The 24842-nt window shown below is 36.0% G+C and overlaps 2 protein-coding genes across 3 annotated transcripts; both read left to right on the top strand.

Moving 5' to 3' along the window:
- Positions 1-2644: 2644 nt before the first annotated feature.
- Positions 2645-10418, top strand: LOC113783420 (CCR4-NOT transcription complex subunit 4-like). Of its 2 annotated transcripts, XM_027329550.1 has the most exons (13): positions 2645-2759; positions 3260-3362; positions 4247-4374; positions 4453-4603; positions 4771-4880; positions 5840-5923; positions 6015-6063; positions 6202-6293; positions 7071-7209; positions 7462-8422; positions 9450-9560; positions 9679-9744; positions 9829-10418. In XM_027329550.1, the coding sequence occupies exons 2-13, from the start codon at positions 3270-3272 to the stop codon at positions 10293-10295; spliced, it is 2451 nt and encodes an 816-aa protein (XP_027185351.1). In that variant the 5' UTR covers positions 2645-2759; positions 3260-3269; the 3' UTR covers positions 10296-10418. The 2 variants fall into 2 exon arrangements, with proteins under 2 accessions (XP_027185351.1, XP_027185350.1); XM_027329549.1 differs by having other exon boundaries at positions 9679-10418.
- Positions 10419-19976: 9558 nt separating this feature from the next.
- On the top strand, positions 19977-23589 carry LOC113782896 (protein IN2-1 homolog B-like). Its single transcript, XM_027328842.1, is given in 10 exon segments — positions 19977-20325; positions 20418-20489; positions 21045-21105; positions 21213-21299; positions 21556-21654; positions 21759-21861; positions 21933-22009; positions 22209-22316; positions 22855-22897; positions 22900-23589. Coding segments are annotated over 10 exon segments (696 nt in total). The 5' UTR covers positions 19977-20314; the 3' UTR covers positions 22935-23589.
- Positions 23590-24842: the final 1253 nt, after the last annotated feature.

Genomic DNA, 24842 nt, shown 5'->3' with positions numbered 1-24842 from the left:
AACGACAATCAAACGACCCATCCTTATCAAAGCACCTTGACAAGAACACACGTTCTTTTCTATTAGTACCGCGGCAATAGAATGTGACTAGCCACAAATCGAAAACCACTAAAACTCGATACGCGCTTTAAGGTTAAGACTGGTTAAAAATCCAAAGTTAATTAGTGAAGACATTGATTAAATGATTGCGAGGTCTCGAGTTCGATTAATTATCGAACCCTTAACTCGTCTTCTTTTCCTTTTGCCTTTTTGAAAAAAAAAAAATCAAAATGGAGACTATCAAGAAGAAACGTTTGTACCACTAAATCATGGTTATGTTTATTAACAAATTGAACTATATTACATGTAATTCCATATACGGAAAAATTATGCACAGGTGATTATAAATTGTAATGGGCATCGGAACTGATGAAATGATAAGGATAATAGCTCTCGATAGTTGGAGTTTGACGTATGTTCGAGGAGTTTCCTAATCAAAACTGGTTTACAAAATTTTGTTCATAAGAAAATGGTGAGAGTGTATTGAGTTTGTTAATATTTTCGATGAAAAACACCTGCACTTATTGAACTATACATATTTTCTACCTTTAAATTTTTTTTAAAAAATTCTAAATTTGAGTTATGGCAGAATTTAGAGTTAGGATTTGTAATTTCATCAAAGTATATAATTGGACGCAGGACGTACATGAGATAACATGTTACAAGGTTGTACATGGCATTTCAATAACAAGTGAGTGATATAAATGTATCTTATTTTGCCTAGGAAAAATTCAAGGATTTCGACCCTTCTTTTTTGTTTGATAACATGAAACAAAAAACCTGTAAAATATTTTTAAGTTACAAAAAAATGACTCTATAATATTTTTAAGTTACTAAAATATTTTTGGAGTGTTTTTCAAAAACTAGTTTTTCAAATAAAATAAAATTTTTTAAAAAGTATTCTAAAAGGTAATCTAAAAATTAGTTTAAATTTTTTAAAAATTTTAAAAAATATCTCAAAATATATTCTAGAAACTCTTCTACTCTTAAATATCCCAAAATATTTTCTAAAAATATTCAAAAATATACTCTAAAAATTCTGCTACAGCAAAGTTTTTCAAAAACACCCCCAAAAACAGCTAATCCAAACGGAATTTGTAATTTTAAACAATGCTAGAGTTTTTTTTTTTTAAGATTATAAGACCTTATAGCCAATAGAATAGATTTCTCCGTAAATATGATGCAAAATGATCATTATCTGCACTTTGGGGATAATTTTGACATTTAAAACCGTCTATTAATGTCATTTTCAACAAAAATGATGAAGGATGCAGTGGTTGGTTAGAGCTGTTTTAACAGTACTAATACTATTGACCTTCCTTTTTTTTAACCTTGTATAGTAAAATAATTACAACTTTAATTGATTAATCATAACATAGGTTTTTTTTTTTTTTACAAGATTAACTCTTAACAACCGCGCAAAATACTTCCCTTCATAATTTCCTTTGGTTACTCTGACAAATCATACATATTAATAGTTAACAGTGACTACTTGAAAAATCACTAGGAAATTTCCACTGTTAATCTCAACATCACTAGGAATTTTCCACCACTAATCTCAACAACTTTCTTTTAAGTTAACATCAGACATAAATACACCGAATCTTCTTTTCCTGCCCAGGATAAGATTTGGCTTTTGTATTACTTTATCTGTGGAAGTCTACCAAATTTAGGAAACAGTTGATAATGACTGGAGTAATTATATATCCACCAATCCCACTTTTTTGGTACTCTAATGGTCCTGTATCTCTAGGGCATAAAATAGGATTAGCTATAATTAACCCCGTTTAGGGTTTCAGTAGCGTATGAAGAAGCAATTCCGATACAAGTATTTTAAAACCTTTTAAATTATCGAAAATTGAATTTACTTTTAGGGTGCATTTGGATTGTAATTTTTATTTGAAAAATTACTACGTTTTCCGTAAACAGAAGCAATTCCGATACAAGTATTTTTAAAACTTTTAAATTATTGAAAACTGAATTTACTTTTAGGGTGCGTTTCAATTGTATTTTCTATTTGAAAAATTGCTACGTTTTCCGTAGACACATTTTTCAATCACATTTTTACCTCACGTATATCAAATTGCTACAATAATTTTTCTACAAAAAATCCAAAAAAAATGCAATCCAAACAAAGCTTTTTAAATTACGAAAAATTAGTTACTAAACATCCTAAAAAAACTTTCATAATACTTAAAAGCCTTTATGGTAAAAGCACCTTTATTAGTCTTCTAGAAGTAAATTCCCCTTCAATCGGTAATTTACAATCAAGAAAAAATAAAAATACAATAATTGAGTTTGACCCTCGAACAAAATCCTCGGTGGTCCATCCCTCACCCAATCCTTCTCCGCTTTGTTTCCACGAAAAAAAAGTAGTACTATAATATAACAAAAATAGAATATAGCAAATAAATATATATAAGTAGCAGTAAAGAGATAAGTTTACTAAAGAATGCCGAAATAAACCAAACAGGAGTACTTTTTTTTAGTGTAAGACTATTTAATTGTATTGTAGGAGTACTTATTAAAAATAAAATAAAATAAAAAAAGGGCATCCATAAAAACTAAAAAGGCCGTCTCCATCCTATGGCTTTCAATCCTCCTTTGTGCCGTACAGAGTTTCTCTCCGACTAATCAAACCTCTCTTCTCCTGTGTTGGTTTTTCGCGTCTTTCCTCTTTCTCCCTCTCATAATCTCTCTCTCTGCAAATCAAAATCCCTGTAAGTTTTTTCTTCCATTTCCATCCATGATTGAAATGCAAAATGACCTAGCTTTTCTTTCGTTTTATGGATGTATTTATTTACGTTAATGTGTGCCTTCGTTTCTAATAGAAATGCATGTGCCCTAGAATTCGCGAAATGCGTTGCACTTTTTGTTGTATTTTGTTTTTCGGTGTGCAAAATGTTGTGAATCACATTTCTTTTTGCGGCGTTCGTTCTCCATTTGTGGATTTATTTGCTATATGTGTTTATTTTCGCGGTTCTGATCTGAAACTGAAAGTTTAAGCATTTCGGTTGTTGATGTTTTATTGTAACAGCTTATTTGTTGAAATTAGGGTTTATAGGTTTTATTAGCTTGTGAAGAGAGAATTGTATTGACGCGTGTTTCTATGGCTTGGAAAATAAATGAGGATTTTTTTTGTATTAATGTCGTTTTTTGTTTTTGTTGGATTCTTACCTGTTAACTGAAATGAAATTATTTTTCTTTTCGGGGGTGAAAGGGGGGCAATCATGAGTAACGAAGGAGAGAAAAGATGTCCTTTGTGCGCAGAAGAGATGGACTGGACGGATCAGCAATTCAAGCCTTGCAAATGTGGCTATCAGGTGTGAAAATTTTCATTCATTCCTTTTTACCTTTTGTGGAAATTGATGTTAAATATTTCATTTTCTGCAAAGTAGCTAGATTGATCAAATGTAGCTTATTGTAATGTTTGATTGACATTGTAAAGCTATTAGGTCAAAGAGGAACTCTGAGACACGTGTTCCTTTTGCTTTTTCATTCTGATGTAGCTGTCATACTTTGGAGTGGTATATGATCATTGGAGTAAGAAAAACATGAGCTGATTGTGGTATGTCGGAGGCTGAGTCTGTCTTACTTCTTTAGTATATTCCTTGTCTTGGTGGGAGAATCAAAACTAGCCTAGCGGTTAAGGGTCTTTGTTCCTTGTCTTTGAACTGAGTTCAGTTCTCACTGGCTGTTTTTGCTTCCCCTCTGCTGTTCTTCCCTTCCTCCCCTCCCCTGCTAAAAGATTATATCGAAAATTTTTCTTTGCCTTATTCATCTTTGGCAGACGTGGATGCAAATATTCATCTAAAACTCGTAGCTCCCTCTAATTCATCATGAACTGTTCTATATGGAGACAACAAATTTTTAGGCCTTTTTCTTCTTTTATTTACCTTCCCTGTACACTGAAATTTTTCCTTTTCAAAAATCAGATTTCACACTTGAATATATCATCTGTTAAGCGTTATTGATTAAATTCAGGTCTTTTTTAATTAAAAAGCCGTATTCTTTGGAGTCTACCTTTGCTTTGATTGTTACTTTTTCTCTTCACGTCTGAGGACAAGCCTATAAGAACTTAATGATTGATTAGTCCGTTAACCTGTTACTATAGCCATTCAAGAGTGTAATTTTACTTTTGATGAACGATATACACTTCACATGGGTTTTTTGTTTTTGAATATTCATGCTGGTTTTTGTCTAATAGGTCTGTGTCTGGTGTTGGCATCACATAATGGACATGGCAGAAAAAGATGAGACAGAAGGGCGGTGTCCTGCCTGTCGGACTATTTATGAAAAGGATAAAATTGTTGCAATGCAAGCAAATTGTGAGAGGTTGTTATACATTATGCCTGGAGTCATTCTTTTGGGTGTCTGAAAGGCAAATCTGACACTTGTTTTTATTCTGATTAGGGCGGTGGCAAAGAATTCTAGTAGAAAAAGTAAACCACCAAAGGCCAAGCCAAAAACTAATGAAGTAAGGAAAGATCTTTCAAATGTTAGGGTGATTCAACGGAAAATGGCCTACGTAATTGGGCTACCTCTTAACCTTGCTGATGAAGATGTAAGGAGCTCCTTTTTGTGTTTCTTAGTTTATCCATGTTAATGCTGTCTTTCATTTGGCTGTCCTGCTTCGTAAATAGTTATTCAAAATATGTATTCCTCGAAGAAACTATTTGTTGAGACTCTATCTAATTTTCTTTGTTCTCTGGAAAATCATGAGTCTTGCAGCTCTTACAGAGGAAGGAATATTTTGGTCAGTATGGGAAAGTTTCTAAGATTTCTCTATCTCGGACAGCTGGTGGGGCAATCCAGCATTTCATTCATGACACCTGTAGTGTGTAAGTTAATTAGTTCTCATCTTAAAGAGCTGCAGGATTATTTGATAGTGTTTGTAACAGAACCTGGAAAAGTAAAAGAGAGTGAATGATTGAAGTAAAATACATGGTTTGACTGGACTCAGTGTTTTTTTTTTAATTTATATTTTATGTCCTTGTATCTCAAGTGGTGCAACTTCAAACAAATTTTTTATGAAAGGGATTGTTACAACAGCTGTTGTTGCATGTTTTGTAGAGTGGGCTGTGGGTGTGGTTATTAATCAATTAACTTGGGGTTTGTTAAGTTAAAAATATCTCATACATTGCCCATTTGCTTCCCGATTTAAAGGATGCTGTTAACATTTATTGTCATGGGATCGAAATTGAGACCAGATAGAATCATTTACAGGAAGAAGGAAAATATATTTTACTATTTCTTTCCAATGAAATACAAAAGTTTTCTTGACCAGTTAATAGTGAGGTGGTCCAGCATCTGGAGAGAGAGAGAGAGAGAGAGAGAGAGAGAGAAGGCGAGCTTTGTCTGTTATTGAGGAGTATCAATGTGCATGAAAACTGTGAAAGGAAATTTTGGTCAAGTGAGGAGTACCAGGGGGAGACACGTGATGATTCCTTCATGGATGTCACACCTTTGCAAATTGAAATGTGAAGTACTTACATAATCACCATTGAGTTGATGTCATGTTATGAGGATTCAAAAGTGATAGTTAAGACCTGATTTCACAGGTTAAGTTGTTGGATCATCACATCAAGAACAGAGGGATTTTTCTTTGCATGTGGATTTCTGGTGTTTTTTTCAACTAAGGTTGTCTCATTTTCAGTTCCATTTAAGGTGTCTAGGCATGTTTAATACATAAGTAGCATCTCATGGTGATGAATTATTTTGTTCTCTTGTTCCTGCAAATATGATTATCACCCTTCTTTGATATCATTCTCCTTTCATTTGACCCATTCCCTCATCCCAGATATGTGACTTATTCAAAAGAGGAGGAGGCTGTACGCTGTATTCAGTCAGTGCATGGTTTTGTCCTGGAAGGTAGGTTCTTGAGGTAAGAACCTGTCCTTTTCCTGTCATTTTTTAACTTCATTTATTACCTCCTAGTTTAACCATAGTTACAATTTGGAACTTCATTTGTGCAGGGCATCCTTTGGAACTGCAAAATATTGCCATGCTTGGTTGAGAAACATGGTATAGATCTATAATTCTATGTTGTATCTCATGCAAAATCTTTTTTTTTTCGGATGCTCCCTGGCAAATATTGTTCATTGATAAATATAAGTGCTTCTTGTTGACAATGCCTTTTCTTTTCTGTGTTTTTTGGCCCAGCCTTGCAGTAATCCTACTTGTTTATATTTACATACAATTGGTGCTGATGAAGATAGTTTTGGGAAGGACGAGGTAGCTGCAGTTCATACAAGGTATAACACGCCAATCATTCTATATGGCATTGAAATACTTTCTTTTTCTTTGGGTTACTTACATATTGACCTGAATTGGGGCCTGTGTGCTCATAGTAGGAGAAGCAAATCTCCAGTTTGATTGGTTTAACAGTTACACGATGAAGCTTTTAAGTAATGGCAATCAAAGAAGCGCTGATAACGGGGAAACAAAGGATCAAATTACAAAGAGATATAGTTTTTAACAATAGACTTTTTCTCGACTTGTTGAGTAGATCGTTATTTTGAAATAACTTTCTTTCTTAGTTTGTGTGTTTCTTGTTGGAATTTCAGTTATAGCATGTTAATACTCCTTGAGTTTCTCTTGTGCGATTGTTGACTCTTTCCTGATCGTACAAGTTTGTTAAAATTGTTATGGGGTATATTTCCATGTAACTTGGTAGAATCTGGTTCACTTCTCTTTTCTGACAGATGATGTATCGATTTATAAGACATCTCATCTTTATTTAATGAATGAATTAATATTTATTTTTGCCTTCTTTTGTGAGCTAAGGCTTAATTCTTTTGTCAGAACTGGCTTTTTTAGTTGGTATTCATCTTTTTGCTATTTTCCTTATGGGGTTTTTTGCTGTTTTTGCTTTCTAGTTTCAAATACTTGTTCAAAAACTTCTGGTTTGTGCTTCAAATCTTTTTATCATTCTTGTTTCCCGTTTTTAAAACTCCATATGTTTTTTTTCTTTCAACCTCTGGTGTCTTTGCATTGCTGTTTGTTTTGACTTTATATGTTTGATTGACTAGGCATCGAGTTCAAGAGGTTGCTGGTGCTACAAATAATATGCTTAGGCGCTCAGGAAATTTCTTGCCACCTCCTGTGGAAGAGATGACCACTAGCAGCAGCTCCTTTATAGGCAAATCTACTGCCAAAAGTTCTTTCAGTGTAAGAAATTCTGGTTAAATTTTCTTTCATGGTTAATGTTTCTTGACTTTTTACACTCATATCCTCCTCCTCCTCCTTTTTTTTGGGGGGGGGGGGGGGGGCGGTGGGGTGTGGGGAATAGAGTGAGCTGCTTGAGTTTTGCCTGTACAGCAACAATATCTTCCACTTCTTAAAGACAGGATCTTCTTATTTGTTGTATTTAGACTGAGTATGCCTTTCTGATTTGGAATTGGTATTTCAACATGATTACAGGATTCAGTCTATGGTGGCCACTTGGCTGGGGGCCTTGGGGTGCCCAACAAGACAACTTTTGTAGATATTGTTGGACGGTCTAGTAGTTCTGGTCCAGAGAAAGATGAGAATAATGCTGAGGATAGAAGGATATTGGATTTATGTTCTGATTTATCTTCAGTAGCCACAGATAAAGCTAATCATGTCGAGGATACATATTCAAGTTCTTCGCCTTATTCATCTTGTGCTCACCTTTTTGATAGACTACCCTTGGATGGAGAGTCAACGGAGTTCTTGGATGAGCCATTTGGTGAAGATAGAATGCCTTCTGATAACTTACTATCAAAGGATAGCAATTTGAGTCAGAGGGCTTGCGTTGATCATTCAACTTATCCTGCACAGGTTTCTGAGGAGTCTGGTGGTCATTCTCTACAGCATGGGAGGACTCATAGTTCAAGTAGTTTCAGCATGGACCAAAGTTCTGTACATAGCCTTGAAGATGATGCCTCTTTACCATTTACATGTGTAAATTCTGTATTAAATGACCACAGGCATGAGTTGAAATTCCAGACTTCTGTCAAATCAGATAGGATTTATCGGAGTTCTAACTCCTTCTCTAATGAAGAAATTGTGGAGCATTTGCGAAGGATTGAAGATGAGAACTTAACTAATGATGATGAAAATTGTGTTTTAGATGCTGTCGAGAGCAGTATTATCTCAAATATTTTGTCAATCGACCTAGATTCATGTGATGATTCCTTGAGCTTGCCTCATGGTTTAACTGATTTACTCCATGAAACTGATGACCAACGTGGTTCATCCTGGAATTCTTTTACTAGTGGCGAATCAGGGTTTCTGTTTGCAAAACAAAACGGCTTTGCAGGTCAAGCAGCTAACTTTGAGCCTTACTACAGTAACCTTGGTCAGGTGCCACAAAATTGTACTACCAAGGAGCATTACTTGTCTAAGCCTCAGCATCCAGGTAAACATTAGTTTATACACTCTTTTGATTCAGTTGATGTTTGATTAGTTTGTTGTTGTGTGTCTTTAGGATGCAGAGCTCATCATTCTTAATTAATTGGGAAAGTTTGGAACTATAAGTTCTATTTGTTCATCTTACACTTTGGCATATTTGTTACATTAGCCAAGTTATGCGACTTTAATAGAATGCAGAAAACAGTCCATTTCACCACCTAGAAGGCTTCTTGCTTTTTGCAGATTTTAGAGTGAAGCTATTCTTCTTAATACTTTGTGCTGAAAGTTGTGATGTTGTAAACTTCACTGGTCTATTCAAAAGTTTTGCCATGCTTAATGATCTGCCTAGGTGAGCGTGTCAGTTTGTGTGTGTGTCACTGTCTTTTCTTAGTATACAAACATATGCATCTTCTTTATACGGGCTTATGTGCAAGTTTGTTTTTTTGATGTGTTTTTCATCTTCGAGATACATCATTTTCACAGTTTCGTTGACTCTGTGACTGTTAAGTTACCATATTAGTCCTATACACTTTCTCTATTAATTTCTTTTATTTTGCTTTTAAAGCTTTACTGTTATTCAATGTCAGTGGCTTATGTATCAGAGTTTCTTGCAGTACTTGATTTCTGTTATTTTGGATCACATCATCTATGAGTCTTCAGACTCAGTGCTACTACAATTCTTTGATTCTGCACTTTCTTTTGGGTGTGAGTTTTTACTGAAATCTTTTTGGTTAATAAACTGTTGTTATTTTTAAGGCGTTTCCTTATTACCAGAGTAGTGTAGCTAGTATCGCTATCCACCTGTTTGGGTTGCACACTGAAATTTCCAGTCAACTTAACCATGGTGGAAATATAATTTGGAGCATCGAGAAATGTCTATTAGCAGGAACTGGAAGGTTTAATTTGGGAGTGTGTGCATCTATATCTCTTTGCTTGAGCATTTGTACACTAGTTTGGCTCTGTGTTAACCAAAATAGTTCACTGCATTTGGTTTTTGTGCTATTGGGTATCATGTAAACTGTCTGTTTTAACAGCATGCAGGCCTCCAAGTTTGGTTCCGCCTGGATTCTCAATGCCCTCCAGAGAAGCACCTCCTGGTTTCTCTGCATATGAGAAGACAGGTGGATTTCCTCGTACTTCTTCTGGTATGTCACTGCATTGTCCATCCCCCTCTCCCATCCTCCTTGTCTTGAGGTTGTATTACTAATTGACCTTTTTGAATTTTGTCCCTTATAATGTTTCTTTACCCCTTTCTGTCTGCAGGAAGTTTTGTTAATACTTCATCATTGCCAAACAATTTGCTTCAAATGCCATTGGCAGGAAATAATGGTAGTAATTCTGATATTGATTTTCTTGACCCTGCAATATTGAGCCGTGGTGATAGCAAACCAACAAATGGATTGAATATCTCAGGCTTGAGCACGAGGCCAGCTGTTAATCAACAGATGGGCGAATTTGACAACGAGACGAGACTTCAGCTTCTGATGCAACAACAGGCAAGGGCTGATCAGGACTCGAAGTATTCTCAAATCTTTTTCCAGCAAACATCCACGCATAAAGACATGGGGTTTCCTGGCCATACTGGGGTCGAGTTATCTAGTTCAGGTGATGTATATGGGTGTCCGTCAAGACTGATGGATCAGTGTCAATCATTTGAATCTTCTTTTGCACAATTATCGCAGCAGAAATTTGGAAATGGGTACATCTCTAATGGCTATCAGCAAAGTTTGGATGAAGTCCAACGGAGAAATGAAGCTGCCATTGCAGAACATCAAAGAAGTGAGAAACTAGGGTTGAACAAGTACCTTTCTGGATATGGAGATTTAATGTTCCAGATGCCCAGTTCAGGCGATGTATACACCAGAGTATTTGGGATGTAACTCTCTTTTAAGTGATCTTTGAAATGAAACTTCATGACTTCTTGGTAACGTCTTCTGTGCAAAACTTGAATCTTTTTATCATAAAAAATGAACTTGGGGGTGGGATTGATCTTTTGAATTGTATATTGTGGCCCTATAATATGTTCCTTTCTTGATAAATCGCATCGCAATGAAAAGGGCCTTTCAATCCCAAGGGGAAAAGCAATCTTTTTGAGAGTCATTATCAAGGTACATTTAATTCTTTCTTATGTTACTAGTTCTTGGATTTGCTCCAAATCACCTTAGCATTGCTCTTTTTTCCAAGAATGTCGGCATTGGCAGAATGCATTACAAACAAATTGGCGGACAAACGAGTCTGCAAAGAAAAAGCTTTACCTTGCCAGTATTACTATACATTGTTTCTCCTCCATTGTCTTGAAAATTTGCAGAGGGTGAAAACTATTCGTAGCCTTGGTGGCAAAGTGCAACAAATCAGAATGTTTGTTGGACGGAGCTACAAACACCTACAATATAACATTACCCGAAATTAAAATAATTTTCCAGTACATGACTTTAGAACCTAACTCTATTTTATACTTACTAGTTTCAAGATTCAAAGTCTGCATGTGTATCTGATTCGAATTTCGGCAACTTAAACCACAATTTGCCAAAACAAAGACAAAGGTAGAAGAGGCCGCTTTGAATGTAATTCACTATCCTGGCACTACACATGCAAAGGACTCATTATAGTTTATGGAATCAATCAAAGGGTTGCAATGCCAGGTAAAAAAGTTTCGTATCATCTTTGGAATGCCTGATTGACATTGGATCCCAAATGAGATTATTTCAATTTGTGTTGGATGGAATAAGAAGAGCCCACTAACGAAAAGAAGGTCTAATAAATGGCATACAACCTCATGTCATGTATGTCAGGAGAATTAGGGTTCATTGGACCATTTATCTTTAATGAGTACTAAGAAAGTAAGTTTTGGTCTAGTAATTGGAGTTTTAAGAATTGAAGATTCGGATTCAAATCTCTTATTTTTTCCTTTTCATTTCTTAAATTTCACCCTATTTGATAATTTTTAAAAAATATAAAAAAATAGTAGTTTCAGCTTTAAGGTCTTAACCACCCGTTTGATATCCAATGTCACAGGGAAACACAATCAATTCCAACTTCAAATTCCTTCAAAAGGGAAATCCTCATCAATCCCAATTTCCAATGTTGCGTACAAACCCAATTACTTTCACTCTCAAATTTCTTCAGAAAGGAAATCTGCATCATATCCAAAAGGGCCAAAACTTATAAATTTTCCAAGTCAAAATCCACATTCAATTTGCCAATTGCTCCCATGGTAAAAGGCGTGAATCAATGAAAATTTGCTTCAAATCTAACACTATATGGACAAAGACGACTCTAACCATCTCCCCCGATGAGAGAGAGGCATGGAGCTGATTGGGAGGGGGAAACGGAGAGGGGAGGCAACTTGTACCAGTAAGGAGGGAGATAACTTGTGCCAGACTGCCAGCCATGCTCTTCCTTTTCCGATTCTTCACAATTTTTAGGGTTAATTTCAGAAACCTCCCCTCATATTTCTAATAGTTGCGGCCACCTCCCTTAAAATTTGAAAAATTACACTTATTTCCCGTGGTGCTATAGAAAGACTATGACATTCTTCGCAAACTTTACAAATTAGAATAAAAGACCTGAGGGAGCCCCTAAACTATTGCTGTTGTTTACTTTTGACTCCTCATCTAAATTTTGTTTCTGATTGGCTCTTGAACAATTAAAACTGCATACTTTAGGCATAAATTTGGCCGGATTTAAAGGGCATTTTTGTCCATTCATAATTGAACCTTCGGACCAGCATCAGAAACTCTCCAAAGAGGTAACCTTTCAATTTTTTTTACAAGACTTGTGAAGAAAAATCTAATGGTGTGCTTTTTTTTTTTTTACAGGATTTGTGAAAAAAAATCTAATGATGTGCTTTTTTTCCACCAGTGATGTTGCTCGTAAGATATGAAAGTTTTTTGAGTTTGATGCAGGTATATTTGATCCGGGACTTAGTATTCATTGTCATTTGGTTAAGTGGTGGCTCTCTTCAATTCATAATGTTCAGGCAACTTTTGTCTTTTGAGTTCTTCCTGTTTTTGTTTGTTGGTTCCTATAGAAGGCACGGAATGCATATGTCTTTGAGGGTAAGGATTTGTGAAGAAAAATCTAATGATGTGCTTAAAAAATTAAAGGGTTACCTCTTTGAGGTTTTCTGATGCTGGTCTCGAAGGTTCAATTATGAATGGACAAAAATACCCTTTAAATCCGGCCAAATTTATGCCTAAAGTCACCGAAAATCCTTAAAATATGCAGTTTTAATTGTTTAAGACCCAATCGGAAACAAAATTTAGATGAGGGGCCAAAAATAGACAACAATAATAGTTTAGGGGCTCCCCAGGATTTTTACTCTACAAATTATAAGTGAAAAATGAGTTTAAAAGAGAAAAATGAAATCCTTTTTTGGTAATAGTTCTTTATTATAAAATTCTAACATCATCTAATCTAGTATATTATACTTCATCTCCAAATTTTTTTATTCGATTTCTTAATCAATTTACAAATAGTCGATCAACCAATTAGAGAGGCATTTGTTAAAATAAGTATCTTCAAAAATTACTTAACAAAAAAGAAAAAAAGAATCCTTTTTCTAGTAGGTATAAGAACCTGACTAGACTAAAGGAGTGCTCTGGCACCTCTTTTAGATTTTTTCCATTACAGGTGGGGTTTGAACTTCCAATCTATAACTCAAAGAGAGACTTAGTACTTTTTTGGTGACCACTGAGCTTTGAAAAAAAAAAAAAAAGAATCCAAAGTACCAAAAACAAGATGCTTTCAAAACATAGCTTGAATTTTTTTAGCAAAAAACTAACTTGAAAATTTCACCTAACAAATAATGGTGATAGTTGACTTTTTTAGTATTTAATTTCTTTTACATATGAGAGAAAGGTAATATTGGATCTTCATTAGATTTTTTTTTTTTTTGGCTTACATCATCAATTGTTACCAAAACATACATTCTAGAAGAGATTTTCGTAATTTTTCAAACCTTAATGGAGGTGGCTATAATTATAGAAAACTCAAGAGAGGTGTCTGAATTCTGAAATTATCCCCAATTTTTAAGTTTAATTTTTATTTATTTTCTCTTAAAAATTGGGTAATCAAGCTGATAGTGCCCCGCCCAATTTAGTGGAGAAAGAATTTTTGGATTTGGAAGACTTAAAAGTGGATAATGAAATACCTATTGTGGGTGTACCAAACATAATAATCGATAAGTGATGCGGATACGGGTGTGCAATAATTAACTTCAACCTTGGGTCAAGGATCCTTTGGTCCACATTGGCGGTCCGATGACAAGATCAAGATCCAAGAGGGTGAAGGAAGCTTTACGAGCCTTGATCATTCACCATACAAGCAAGGAACAAGCTAAGTTTGAAGATTTGATGGACCATGAAGTTACTTTGTTCACTTGTACGTTTGAAGTAAAGGAGTGATCTCATACTTGTTAGCTTAGTTGGTAGTTGTTTTAAGACTGTCTCGTTTAGTAGTTGTTAGGCGTTGAGTATTTTATTACTTATCGGGCCTTATCGGAAAGCCTTAAAGAGCTAGCTCTTTAAGCTCTTTTATGCGGACCGAATCTCTTCCAGGTTTATGTGGGCCGGATTTTGCCCTAGTTTTAGCCTATAAAAAGGCACTTCTTGTAAGAGTAAAAGACAGAATATTACAACCAGAAATCGTGAGGAATTTTCCTTCAAGTTCTTAATCGAACTTACTCTTGAATTCTTGAGTTCATGGCTTAGGATTCAAATCAGACTTTATCGATTAGTTTGTTCCCTAATCGTGGTGTCGCTACATCCATCCTTATTTGCTTAAGGTTGCTGATTACCTTTGTGTGTCAGAGGTCTTGAGTTCATGAGAACAATCGAGTTCAATTTCTGTTGGGAGAAAAGATCCAACTCTGATAATTACAAGGTTGGGAGGTTCTAGGAGGGTCTTCCCCTAGGGTTGCCTATATCAGTTGGTAATCAGAGCATCAGGTTAATTCTCTTTTAATTGAAGTTGTTCATATCTTGTTAGTTGTGTCTTTTGTCAAAAAACAAAAAAACTGTAGCGATTACTGTTCATCGTTACTGTTCCGAATTACTGTTCATCGTACTGTAGCGTACTGTTCACGTTACTGTTCATCCGAGTAAAAAAAAAAAACTGTTTGGGTGTTGTCTTTTTGTGTTTTCTGTCCAAGTTCTTGGGTTTGTTATACTTGTGTTTGGGTTGTTAGGGTTTAAAGACAAAAAAAAAAAAAAAAAGAGTCACGTACCTTATATTGTTTTAGTGTTCAAGTTGCTAGAGTATTGCTGGAATTTTCTTTTGAGTATTGCTGAAATTCTGTTTTGCCTATTTCTTGAGAATTGGTTGTTGTTCTTGCAAACCCTAAACACCACAACGTAATTTGGGAAAATTCTTGTGTTTCTTGAACAAATTCTTGAAGTTCTTGGACCACCAAGTCTTGTTTTGAAAATTCTTGAACAATAAACCAAGAACTAGGGTTTTCTTGGAATTGGCATAACCTTTCATCCGTTTTCTTGAACTTGTTGGTGTGATCTGAATTTGTGTTCCTTGAAGAGCCGAAAAAAAAAAGAAAAAACAAAACGAAAGAAAAAAAAAAGGAAGAAGAGAAGGAATTGGCTCTCATACAAAGGAAATCAAGTTTCCAAAAAAATCGTGAGTTTCCAATTCTTGCTGGGTTCCCAAATCTTGATTAGTCTCCAAATCTTGGTTGATTTCCCAAAACTTGAGTTTCCTAATTTTGATTGGTTTCCAACTCTTGAGTTCCAATCTTGATTGAATTCCAAAGACCTCGAACGACCTAACCAGCCCCAAACACACCCAATTCCGTTTTCAAAACCAAACCAAACACCTTAACCAAACCGCCTTGGGAGTTCTTGAGTTTCTAAAATCGGTTGAGCTAGTTTTGCGATTCGATTTGACTGAAATTTGAGGACTGGTTCGTACATTCTTTGAGCACCCCAAAAGCACCATTTATACTCCAAAATACTGACCAGAAACTCAGCAAAGCAACAGCTCAAAAAAAAAAAAGTTCCAGCTTCAGGTAGAGTTTTTGTTTTCTAGGATTCGCAAAAAAATTCTGCTTTGTGTCTTATTACTTATAGGGTAATTAATTCTGGAATTTTTGAGAGTTGAGTTGTTTTAAGAACTCCGATAAGGAAAATTGAGAGTGAGTGTGTTTTCTTGAGTGATACACGAGTGCTTTGCAAGGTAGACTAGGATACATTTGTTTTGCAGGTTGGACAATATGTCTCAAGAGGGGAACATGCCTGAGCCGTCTGAGACCGACGTGTCACTCAAACTGGTGCTCCAAACTCTTCAAAAACAAGCGGAGAGACATGAATTTGCGATGGCACAAATATCCGACAGGTTGGCTGCCATTGAGATGCGAGGTACTGGAGATATTCCCAATAGGGCTTCAAGTGCTCAGAGTGTTGAGCATGATGCGGATGATGAGGGGTATCATTCTAACACCTCATTCCGATCAAGGAAAAGCCACAGGAAAGCGAGGGAAGGCCGAGACCGACCTAGGAGAACCGATGACAATCTTGGTTCCATCAAGACTAAGATGCCTACCTTTCATGGGAAAAATGATCCTGAAGCTTACTTGGATTGGGTTAGGCGAGTTGAGCAAATGTTTGAAGTCCACAATTACTCCGAAGATAAAAAGGTGAAACTTGCAGCTATTGAATTTCAAAATTATGCATCTATTTGGTGGGAGCAAGTATGTGCCACAAGAAGGAGAAATAGGGAACAACCGATTGCCACTTGGACTGAAATGAAGCAAGTGATGAGGAAACGATTTGTACCCTTCCATTATACCACGGACTTGTACAATCGAGAGAACGAACATAAACTCAAGCAAGAGAATGAATCTCTCAAGAGGAGGGGTTCCATGCAATCTACCTCTTTAAAGTCGGTTTATGCAAGAGGTGATAAGAAGGTTCATTCAGCATTTTCTAAGACTAAACTTAGAGTTGAACCACCTCATGCGGAGTCATTTTGGGAGACAGATCAACGTCTTCTACACCAAAAACAAATGGAGTCAAATGGATGCTATCAAAGTGAGTTTTATAAGAAGGAGATAGCTGACCCTATTCCCAACAAAGGAGTATCTCATCCTATTGAACCATTTGTTGAGGAGGTTGATGATGAGAAAACAATCGAGGGCGTTAAACTAGATAAAGAGATGGAAAAATCTGATGAGATGAGTGGTAAAAAGGAAGAAAAGAGAGAAAGTGAGACGATTGTGAGCAAAAATGTGAGGGCTTATTGTTTTTCTAACGAACTTACCTTTGCTTTATTTAGTGTTTCTTCATTTGTGCAGATTAAGCAAAGTCAAGTGAAGTTAGTCATGCCATGCTCCATTCCAAAGTCACTTGTACAATTCACTAGTTTCCATGGAGTTTGTCTTTTAGGAATTGAATCTATTTGAAATCATCTCATGGAACAATTTCAATTCAAATCTGTCCATACCAAAGGGGAATCACGTCAAATCCACCATGAAGGGAGAATTCCGAAATTTGACTCTCATTTGCTACCTATGGGTCATTCATCATATTTACCTTCTTTTGAGTATAATTTCCATCCTAACACTTGTATTTCTTATCCAAATTTTGAAGAAAAGTGTAAAAGGCTAGCAATGCCTTCTCAAATTGAATCAATTGGTGAAAGGAATGATGAAGTTTCAAAGGGAGTTTTCACACTTAAAACTTGTTCTATACCTTCTTACCATTTAGTTGATAATGTACCATTACTTCTTTACCCGATTTCAAATTTGTTTCAAGTTGAAGTTTATTTTGTTTTTGTAGGTTGTAAAGCTGTCCACAATTTTCCAGTTTTGATTCAAGACTTACAACCTGATTTTGTGCTTATTCCAACTAAATGTGGTGATCTTTCATGCTTATTCACTCCGCCAAAAGCTGGTGGCCAAGTGCTCAATTTGTCAACTTCAACTTGTGCTAGTTCGAGTAACTCTCATGAAGTGAAATTCAATTGTTTGCTACCTTATATGTTGGAAGATGAGAAATTGTGTGTCACGCAAGATCCCAAAGCTGTCCTTCACAAGTTGTTTAGTGCCTCATCCATGCAACAAGTTACTCCCATTTTATCCAAGCAAGATGATTCAAATCAATGTCAACTAGTGCTGGATTTTACACCTTTGCACAATCAAGGTGTCAATGTGAAGATCCATGACCAAAGACTAATTAGAGTTTTGGATTGCCACTTGGGATTTTCACACGCCTTACACAAGCTCTTTCCTACCTTGGCGCATGTCCTTGTTTGAGCACTTCCCGAAGCTGACCAAACGACATGCAACATGGCTCGTAGTCATTCGTCTACTTCCAACACTGCTGTCCTTTAAGCGCACCATTGATTTGTGGACAACTCACTTTCAAGAGAAGACTTTGAAGATTCGAGGACGAATCTTTTCGAGGAAAGAGGGAATGATGCGGATACGGGTATGCAATAATTAACTTCAACCTTGGGTCAAGGATCCTTTGGTCCACATTGGCGGTCCGATGACAAGATCAAGATCCAAGAGGGTGAAGGAAGCTTTACGAGTCTTGATCATTCACCATACAAGCAAGGAACAAGCTAAGTTTGAAGATTTGATGGACCATGAAGTTACTTTGTTCACTTGTACGTTTGAAGTAAAGGAGTGATCTCATACTTGTTAGCTTAGTTGGTAGTTGTTTTAAGACTGTCTTGTTTAGTAGTTGTTAGGCGTTGAGTATTTTATTACTTATCGGGCCTTATCGGAAAGCCTTAAAGAGCTAGCTCTTTAAGCTCTTTTATGCGGACCGAATCTCTTCCAGGTTTATGTGGGCCGGATTTTGCCCTAGTTTTAGCCTATAAAAAGGCACCTCTTGTAAGAGTAAAAGACAGAATATTACAACCAGAAATCGTGAGGAATTTTCCTTCAAGTTCTTAATCGAACTTACTCTTGAATTCTTGAGTTCATGGCTTAGGATTCAAATCAGACTTTATCGATTAGCTTGTTCCCTAATCGTGGTGTCGCTACATCCATCCTTATTTGCTTAAGGTTGCTGATTACCTTTGTGTGTCAGAAGTTTTGAGTTCATGAGAACAATCGAGTTCAATTTCTGTTGGGAGAAAAGATCCAACTCTGATAATTACAAGGTTGGGAGGTTCTAGGAGGGTCTTCCCCTAGGGTTGCTTATATTAATAAGGATCACTATCCTATCATATTCTGTTGGATTTGCAACTTTTCCTACATATTTTGCTAGATTATGTTTGATATCAAAATAATTTAGTTATTAGAAAATAAGGATATTTGTTAACCAAAGATCATGTTGGTTTGTTAACAAATATTTTAGATAAGATTTGCTAGTAGTAGAAGATTATATTTTGTTGAGATTTTTAGGATAATTGTTAGTTGGATATTTTGCTAGTTTGTTTCATGTAATCACTATAAATAGTGAGTTGATGAATGTAGAACATAAGCTCATTTTTCACCTTCAATGGAAGTCTCTTATAAGCTTTTTTTGCAACACTAAGGTGTTATTTCTTAGTTTATGCCCCCAAAAAACCAACAAAGTGGTATCAGAGCCTAAATCTTAAGGGGCTGAATCTTTTTTTAGAGTGAGTGTATTGGTGAGGATCCTTTATAAGTTCAAAGCCATGACAGGAAAGAACTTTTTGTCAAATATTTCAACTTTTAGTGGTGAAACTTACCAAATTTGGGCCATAAAATTTTGGACTTATTTGGTAGTCAATGATCTACGGGATATGGTGGAGACGAATTTTGTTTTATCAGCATTTGAAGAGCTGATGGACGCACAAATTAGAGACCACAGAGTTGCAGTCAGACAGAGATCCAAGGCCAGCATTCACATATCAGTTTTTGATGCCGTTTTCACAAAGATAATGGCTAATGATTTGATTGAGAATAAATTATTCTCAATTAAAATAAAAAGGAGAAATTTTACTATGAATTGGTCGGATTTTGACAATTCTAAAGTGGAACATGATGATGAAATCAAGAATTCAGATCCTGAAAAAAATTCAGGAGGAGATCATTGATAAGTCAGGAGATATCAAATTGATTCCTGATATTTATCAAGATTATAACATTTCTGTTTTTGAGTCTACAGATTTTGATGGTCATGACAAAATGAAGAACCATGCAGAATTTCATATTTTCTGTATAGGTTCAAATATTGTCAAAGAATGTTCCATTTTAAACCTATGAGAAGGTTATTTGGAAACATTAAAAAAAATCATCTTTTATGTGGAGTTTGGCATGAGAAGACAGAAGAAGTGACTTGTTGCAAGACTAATATTTAGCTTGCATAAAAATTCAAAGGAAGAAGTTCATTGCAAGGCTAATCATCAATTGCAGAATTTCTTACAAAAGTCTCTCAAAAACAAGATTCAAAGATTTGAGAAGACAATTCAAAATCTGCAGCAAAAGTGGCAAGGAGGAGTGTTGGAATATGCAACTTTTTCTACATATTTTGCTAGATTTTGTTTGATATCCATTAAGGAGGGCAAAACCTCCCAACCAATCGGATGGTAAATGTTTTAGTGTTACAGTTGTGCGTCGTGCCATTCGCCATTGGGAGCGGGCAACATCGGCATCTCTGATGTAATGACTTCGATAATGTTTCCAAGTGAAATTTCCACACCTAAGACAGCCAATCCAGAAAACAGTCGTAAACTAACACGACATGTCCGCTTTGAACTTCCATCTTCATCTGTAATCCATATGGTCCTGCCTGCTATTACACCCTGGTGCAAGTGTAAGCTTACCAACTTCATCAGCTGCTAATCCGCGCCTAACATTTCCTTCTGCTTTCTCTGTGTAGTATATGCTCTATCCAAAAACCCATTAAGATCCCCTCGAAATCTTCACTCGCATGTTAAATTTTCAAGAATTTCTTCACTATCAACTTCGGCAATGCCTTCTGGGTACTCGAATCTTTATCAGTTCATCTTTTCCGGTTTTATTTTTAGGATGTTGTTGTTTATGGTGGGATTTTTTTTTTTTTTTTTTTTTGAAGTGTGAAAGAGGTGCTTCCACCTCCTCTTGATTCTTCTTCAGAACCACCTGCCATCTTTGATGGTACTACCAAGTAAGTCTTTTTTACTGTTTTCTCTGTTCGTAGATGCTTCATACTTCTGCAGCGAGGAAATTTAGCAAATTTTTTTTTCCTGCTTTCATACAGGGAGAGTTTCAGCACGTTTGTTGGTTATCCAGTATTTAGACCATAAAAACTTCCGATTGTGAATCAAAAAATTTCACTCGCTCCAATTTCTCTTATCTGCACTTCTGGGAATTTGCCAACATTCCTTATCATGTTATATAGGCTTGGAATTTGGACAACAAAATTACCCAATTTCTCAATCCGAACAATATAATAAGCCAATTGAGAAGTCTATGCTGAAATGCGAAGACATGATTCCCATCTTAAAGCTGTTTTGGTCCTTGGGATTTTGTTTGAGACCAAAAAACTCATTGAATCTGTAACAAAGAGAATCGGATATTGTACATGGATGCAATCTCCTACTGTTGAGATGAGGAATTGGCAAATTCAAAATTTGGTTATTTTTAAAACTCTTGAACTACCTTCAATCATTATAGTTGTTTAAGTTTGACATTATTTTATGTTCTGATTCCTTGGTTTTAGGTTGTACATATCTTACACATGCCCTTATGCGCAACGTGTATGGATTACAAGGAACTATAAGGTTGGTTGGGGAGTTCTTCTCACTCCTTGTTCTAGGTACTTGATTTGATTTTTCTGTAACACCTTTTGGAGTTTCTGAATTTGTGTTTCTACGCTTTTCTGGAACAGGGATTGCAAGATAAGATAAAACTGATCCCTATTGACCTGCAGAACAGGCCTGCCTGGTACAAGGAGAAAGTTTACCCACCCAACAAGGTTGATTACCTAATGGCACTATGCTATATTAGCTCTCTGATACTAATCATGCTCAGCCAGAATTGATTTCCTGCTTTAAGCACTGTATATCTCTCCTTGCATCAGAAGTTGGAATCATTAACTGCCCCACAAATGATCAGGATTTGATGATTTGTTGACTTGAAGTCGAAAAGAAAGTCTCTTTTGACCAACCGCAACTACTCTTGGTAATTGCTACGTTTCTTTAGGAATCTTATACTGCTCTATTCCCATTCAGGTGCCATCTCTGGAACATAATAATGAAGTTAAAGGAGAGTCTCTTGATCTGATAAAATATTTGGAGGGTAACTTTGAAGGTCCTTCACTTCTTCCTGACGTAAGATCTCCACAAACATCATAATGTTGAGTTGTAGTGAGCTCCTTTAAGATCCTTAATTAATCTGCATTTTATAATAGCTTGAGTTCTAACTGGAACTGTAGGATCCAGCCAAGAGAGAGTTTGCAGAAGAGTTGCTGTCCTATACCAACTCCTTCAATCAAGCTGTGGTTTCTTCTTTCAAGGCAGATTCAATTAGTGAAGCTGGTAAGTTCAATGATCATGGTTTTTGACTAATAATTCATGTAAGAATTGATACCATGGAGGTGGTTGACTAGGTGCTACCTTTGATTACATTGAGAATGCCCTCGGCAAATTTGGGGATGGTCCCTTTTTCCTTGGAACTTTTAGTCTGGTGAGTATCATCTTTGGACTTTTATTTGTGATAAACACCATGATTGGAATGAAGTGTTTCCGTCAAGTTATAAGAAGCAGATATGCAAATGGAAAATGATTTATAATGTTGGTTGGATTTTGAGTTTTTATTTTTTAAAATTTCATGCTATATATTGAACAAACATAGGGTGCTAAATGCTCCATCTGTGCAATCTCAGGTAGATATAGCTTATGCTCCGCTCATTGAGAGGTATCAACCCTTCTTGTTGGATGCGAAGAAGTACAATATTACAGAGGGCAGGCCACAACTGGCAACATGGATTCAGGTGCTTATAAAATTTAGTTCTACATGCAAATTGAGGATAGATTTACCAGGCCAAAAATGGCGGCATAAAGTATCGATTTTACTTGTCATTCAGTCCTTGAAAATCTTTAGTGATCCTCCACAAGGGTAATGATCTTGTGTTCATATAAGAAACTTGGATAAGGGGGAAGAGATTTTTCAGCTTGGTAATGTTTGACTTGCAGCATTCATCGACAAAGAATCACATATATTTCGATCTGTAGAAACCTCATATGTACCTGGATATTGCATGAATAGATTTTAAATCAGGGAGATTTAGGACATATTATCCACCATTTTTATTATTAGACAAGCAAGTTGGTTCAATAACCCACCCCTTGATCAATTCTGCAAAACTAAATTCTTTTCTTAATCAGCATTGATTTTGATTTGGTATTCTCTGTGATGGTTTATACATCATTTATTACGATAAAGTCTTTTATAGCACGCGGCACCCCAGCAGGTAACAGAAGTACTTCCTTTCAGTTGATTGTTATAACCTAGTTAAATTACTTCTGCAGGAGCTTAACAAGATTGAGGCTTATGAAGTGACAAAACGTGATCCAAGGAGCTCGTAGAAGCCTTCAAAAGACGTTTCTAGGTAAAATCTTCCGCCGCATATTAACTACTTTGTGAGGAATCTGAGCTAAAGGGTGAATTGCTTCCAACTTTTATCCGAAGTCTCAGCTCTGAGCCCTCGCAATCCCCAGATATTTCATGGAAATGGGGCAAGCATGCTTGTCATCTCCGAGGAATTTTATCACGCAAGATTCTACCCCACCTATATCACCTATAATGAAGCCACTAGTTGATCCGAGTATTCGTTGTTAGACATCTTCTGGTTGTGAGCAGCTGTTTGAATAACTTCTGCGGACTTAATAGTTTACTCTGTCTTAACTAAACTGGCGGATGCTTGGTATTCTCTGAATATAGGACCTGAACATCTTTTAGTGTGTCCGGGCTTCCCAAAATTGGTAGATGACCCAGAAAACTTGGATGAGGATTTAAAGTTCGTCTTCCGAGTACTAGTTAAATAAAAGCATCTTTCTATATCATAGTACTAATCGATTATGGTTTCAGCATTTCTATCTACTTTAGATTACTTCAAGGTCTGTGAAGTGCTTGGCCTTTTTAAGAGGTGGTAATAGGGAGAAATGATGAAAACCCAAATAGGGCTAAGAGACAATTGGGATGCTGCCTTTTTATCTTCTTGTTGGATGATAAATCTGAAATTTTTAATGAGTCGTTGGAGCTCTGCTTATCCCTTTGTTGCACAGTTGTACATAACCATATCATATGTTGATCAAGCCTTGGTTTTAGTGAAAAGAAAAATCTACTCTTAAGCGATATATTGACTTACACGATAAATGCAAACGAAATGATGGCTCATTTTCTAATTTGTATTTATTGTAGAGGCATATCGTGTTTTTAAAATTGCTTTCTATATAGGTAAACTCGAGCGAAAACTAAGAAAATTCGAAAAAAAAAGAAGCCATGGTGAAGCTTTAGGAGCAAAAGACGATTGAACAGGCAGACTTTAGGAGCAACTGCTGCTGTTGTGCAAGGTGTGAATCAATGCAAATTTGCTTCAAATCTAACAATACATGGACAAAGACAACTCTAAGCATCATTTCCCTCGATGAGCGAGAGGGATGAAGCCGATTGGGAGGGCAACCTGCACCAGCGAGGAGGGGATAATTTGTATCACCCCTGCTCTTCCTTTCCCGATTCTTCACAATCTCTAAGTTCAATTTTGATTTATTTTCCTCTAAAAAGTGGGTAATCAGACTGACAGTTCCCAATTTAGTGAGTTTTTGAGTTTGCAAGATCCAAAAGTAGGCAATGAAAATACCCATAGTAATGTATCAAACATGATCAAAGGAGAACGCTACCCTCTCATTCCCATTAAGGAGTGCGAAACCTCCCAACCAAACGAGTGGCGTGTAGTGACCAGGGTTTATCATTTTACTGAGTTTTAGTGTTACGCTACTGTGTCGTGACATTTGGTACAGGGAGCAAGAAATACCGGCAATCTTATTAATGATTTGAGAGCCGTTTGATTCAAATTCTACGATCACTATTATTATCGGTGTCACAGAGTGTTCAATGATAATGAATTTTGATCAAAACCTATAGTATAGTGTGTTTGTTAATGTGAAATGGATTTTACAATTTATTATTTTTCTTTTTTCTTTTTTCCATTTGTTGAAACCAGCACAAACGGTGGCATTTTGTTTTCTTATTTTTACATTTAAGGAAAATAAGATGGGTATTTTTACCTTTAAGTAGCGTAAAATGGGTAGTTAAGATGATTCTCTAGTGAGAGGTGATTAATCATAAAATCCATAAAATAAGCCTATTATTCCCATTGATTTATTCCATTGACCCTAAGCAAACATCATGTATAGGTATAATTGAATTTTAAACACCTAATGGGAGTTGAAACTCATTTACCAAACACCCCCTTGAATAAAGATTCCAAGAGAAAGTTCCGCACTTCATAAGCCAA

This window comes from Coffea eugenioides, chromosome 9 (assembly GCF_003713205.1).
Source record: "Coffea eugenioides isolate CCC68of chromosome 9, Ceug_1.0, whole genome shotgun sequence".
Taxonomy (NCBI): Eukaryota; Viridiplantae; Streptophyta; class Magnoliopsida; order Gentianales; family Rubiaceae; genus Coffea; species Coffea eugenioides.
The sequence above is the reverse complement of the archived record's forward strand: the minus strand, read 5'-3'. Positions and strand labels throughout refer to the sequence as shown.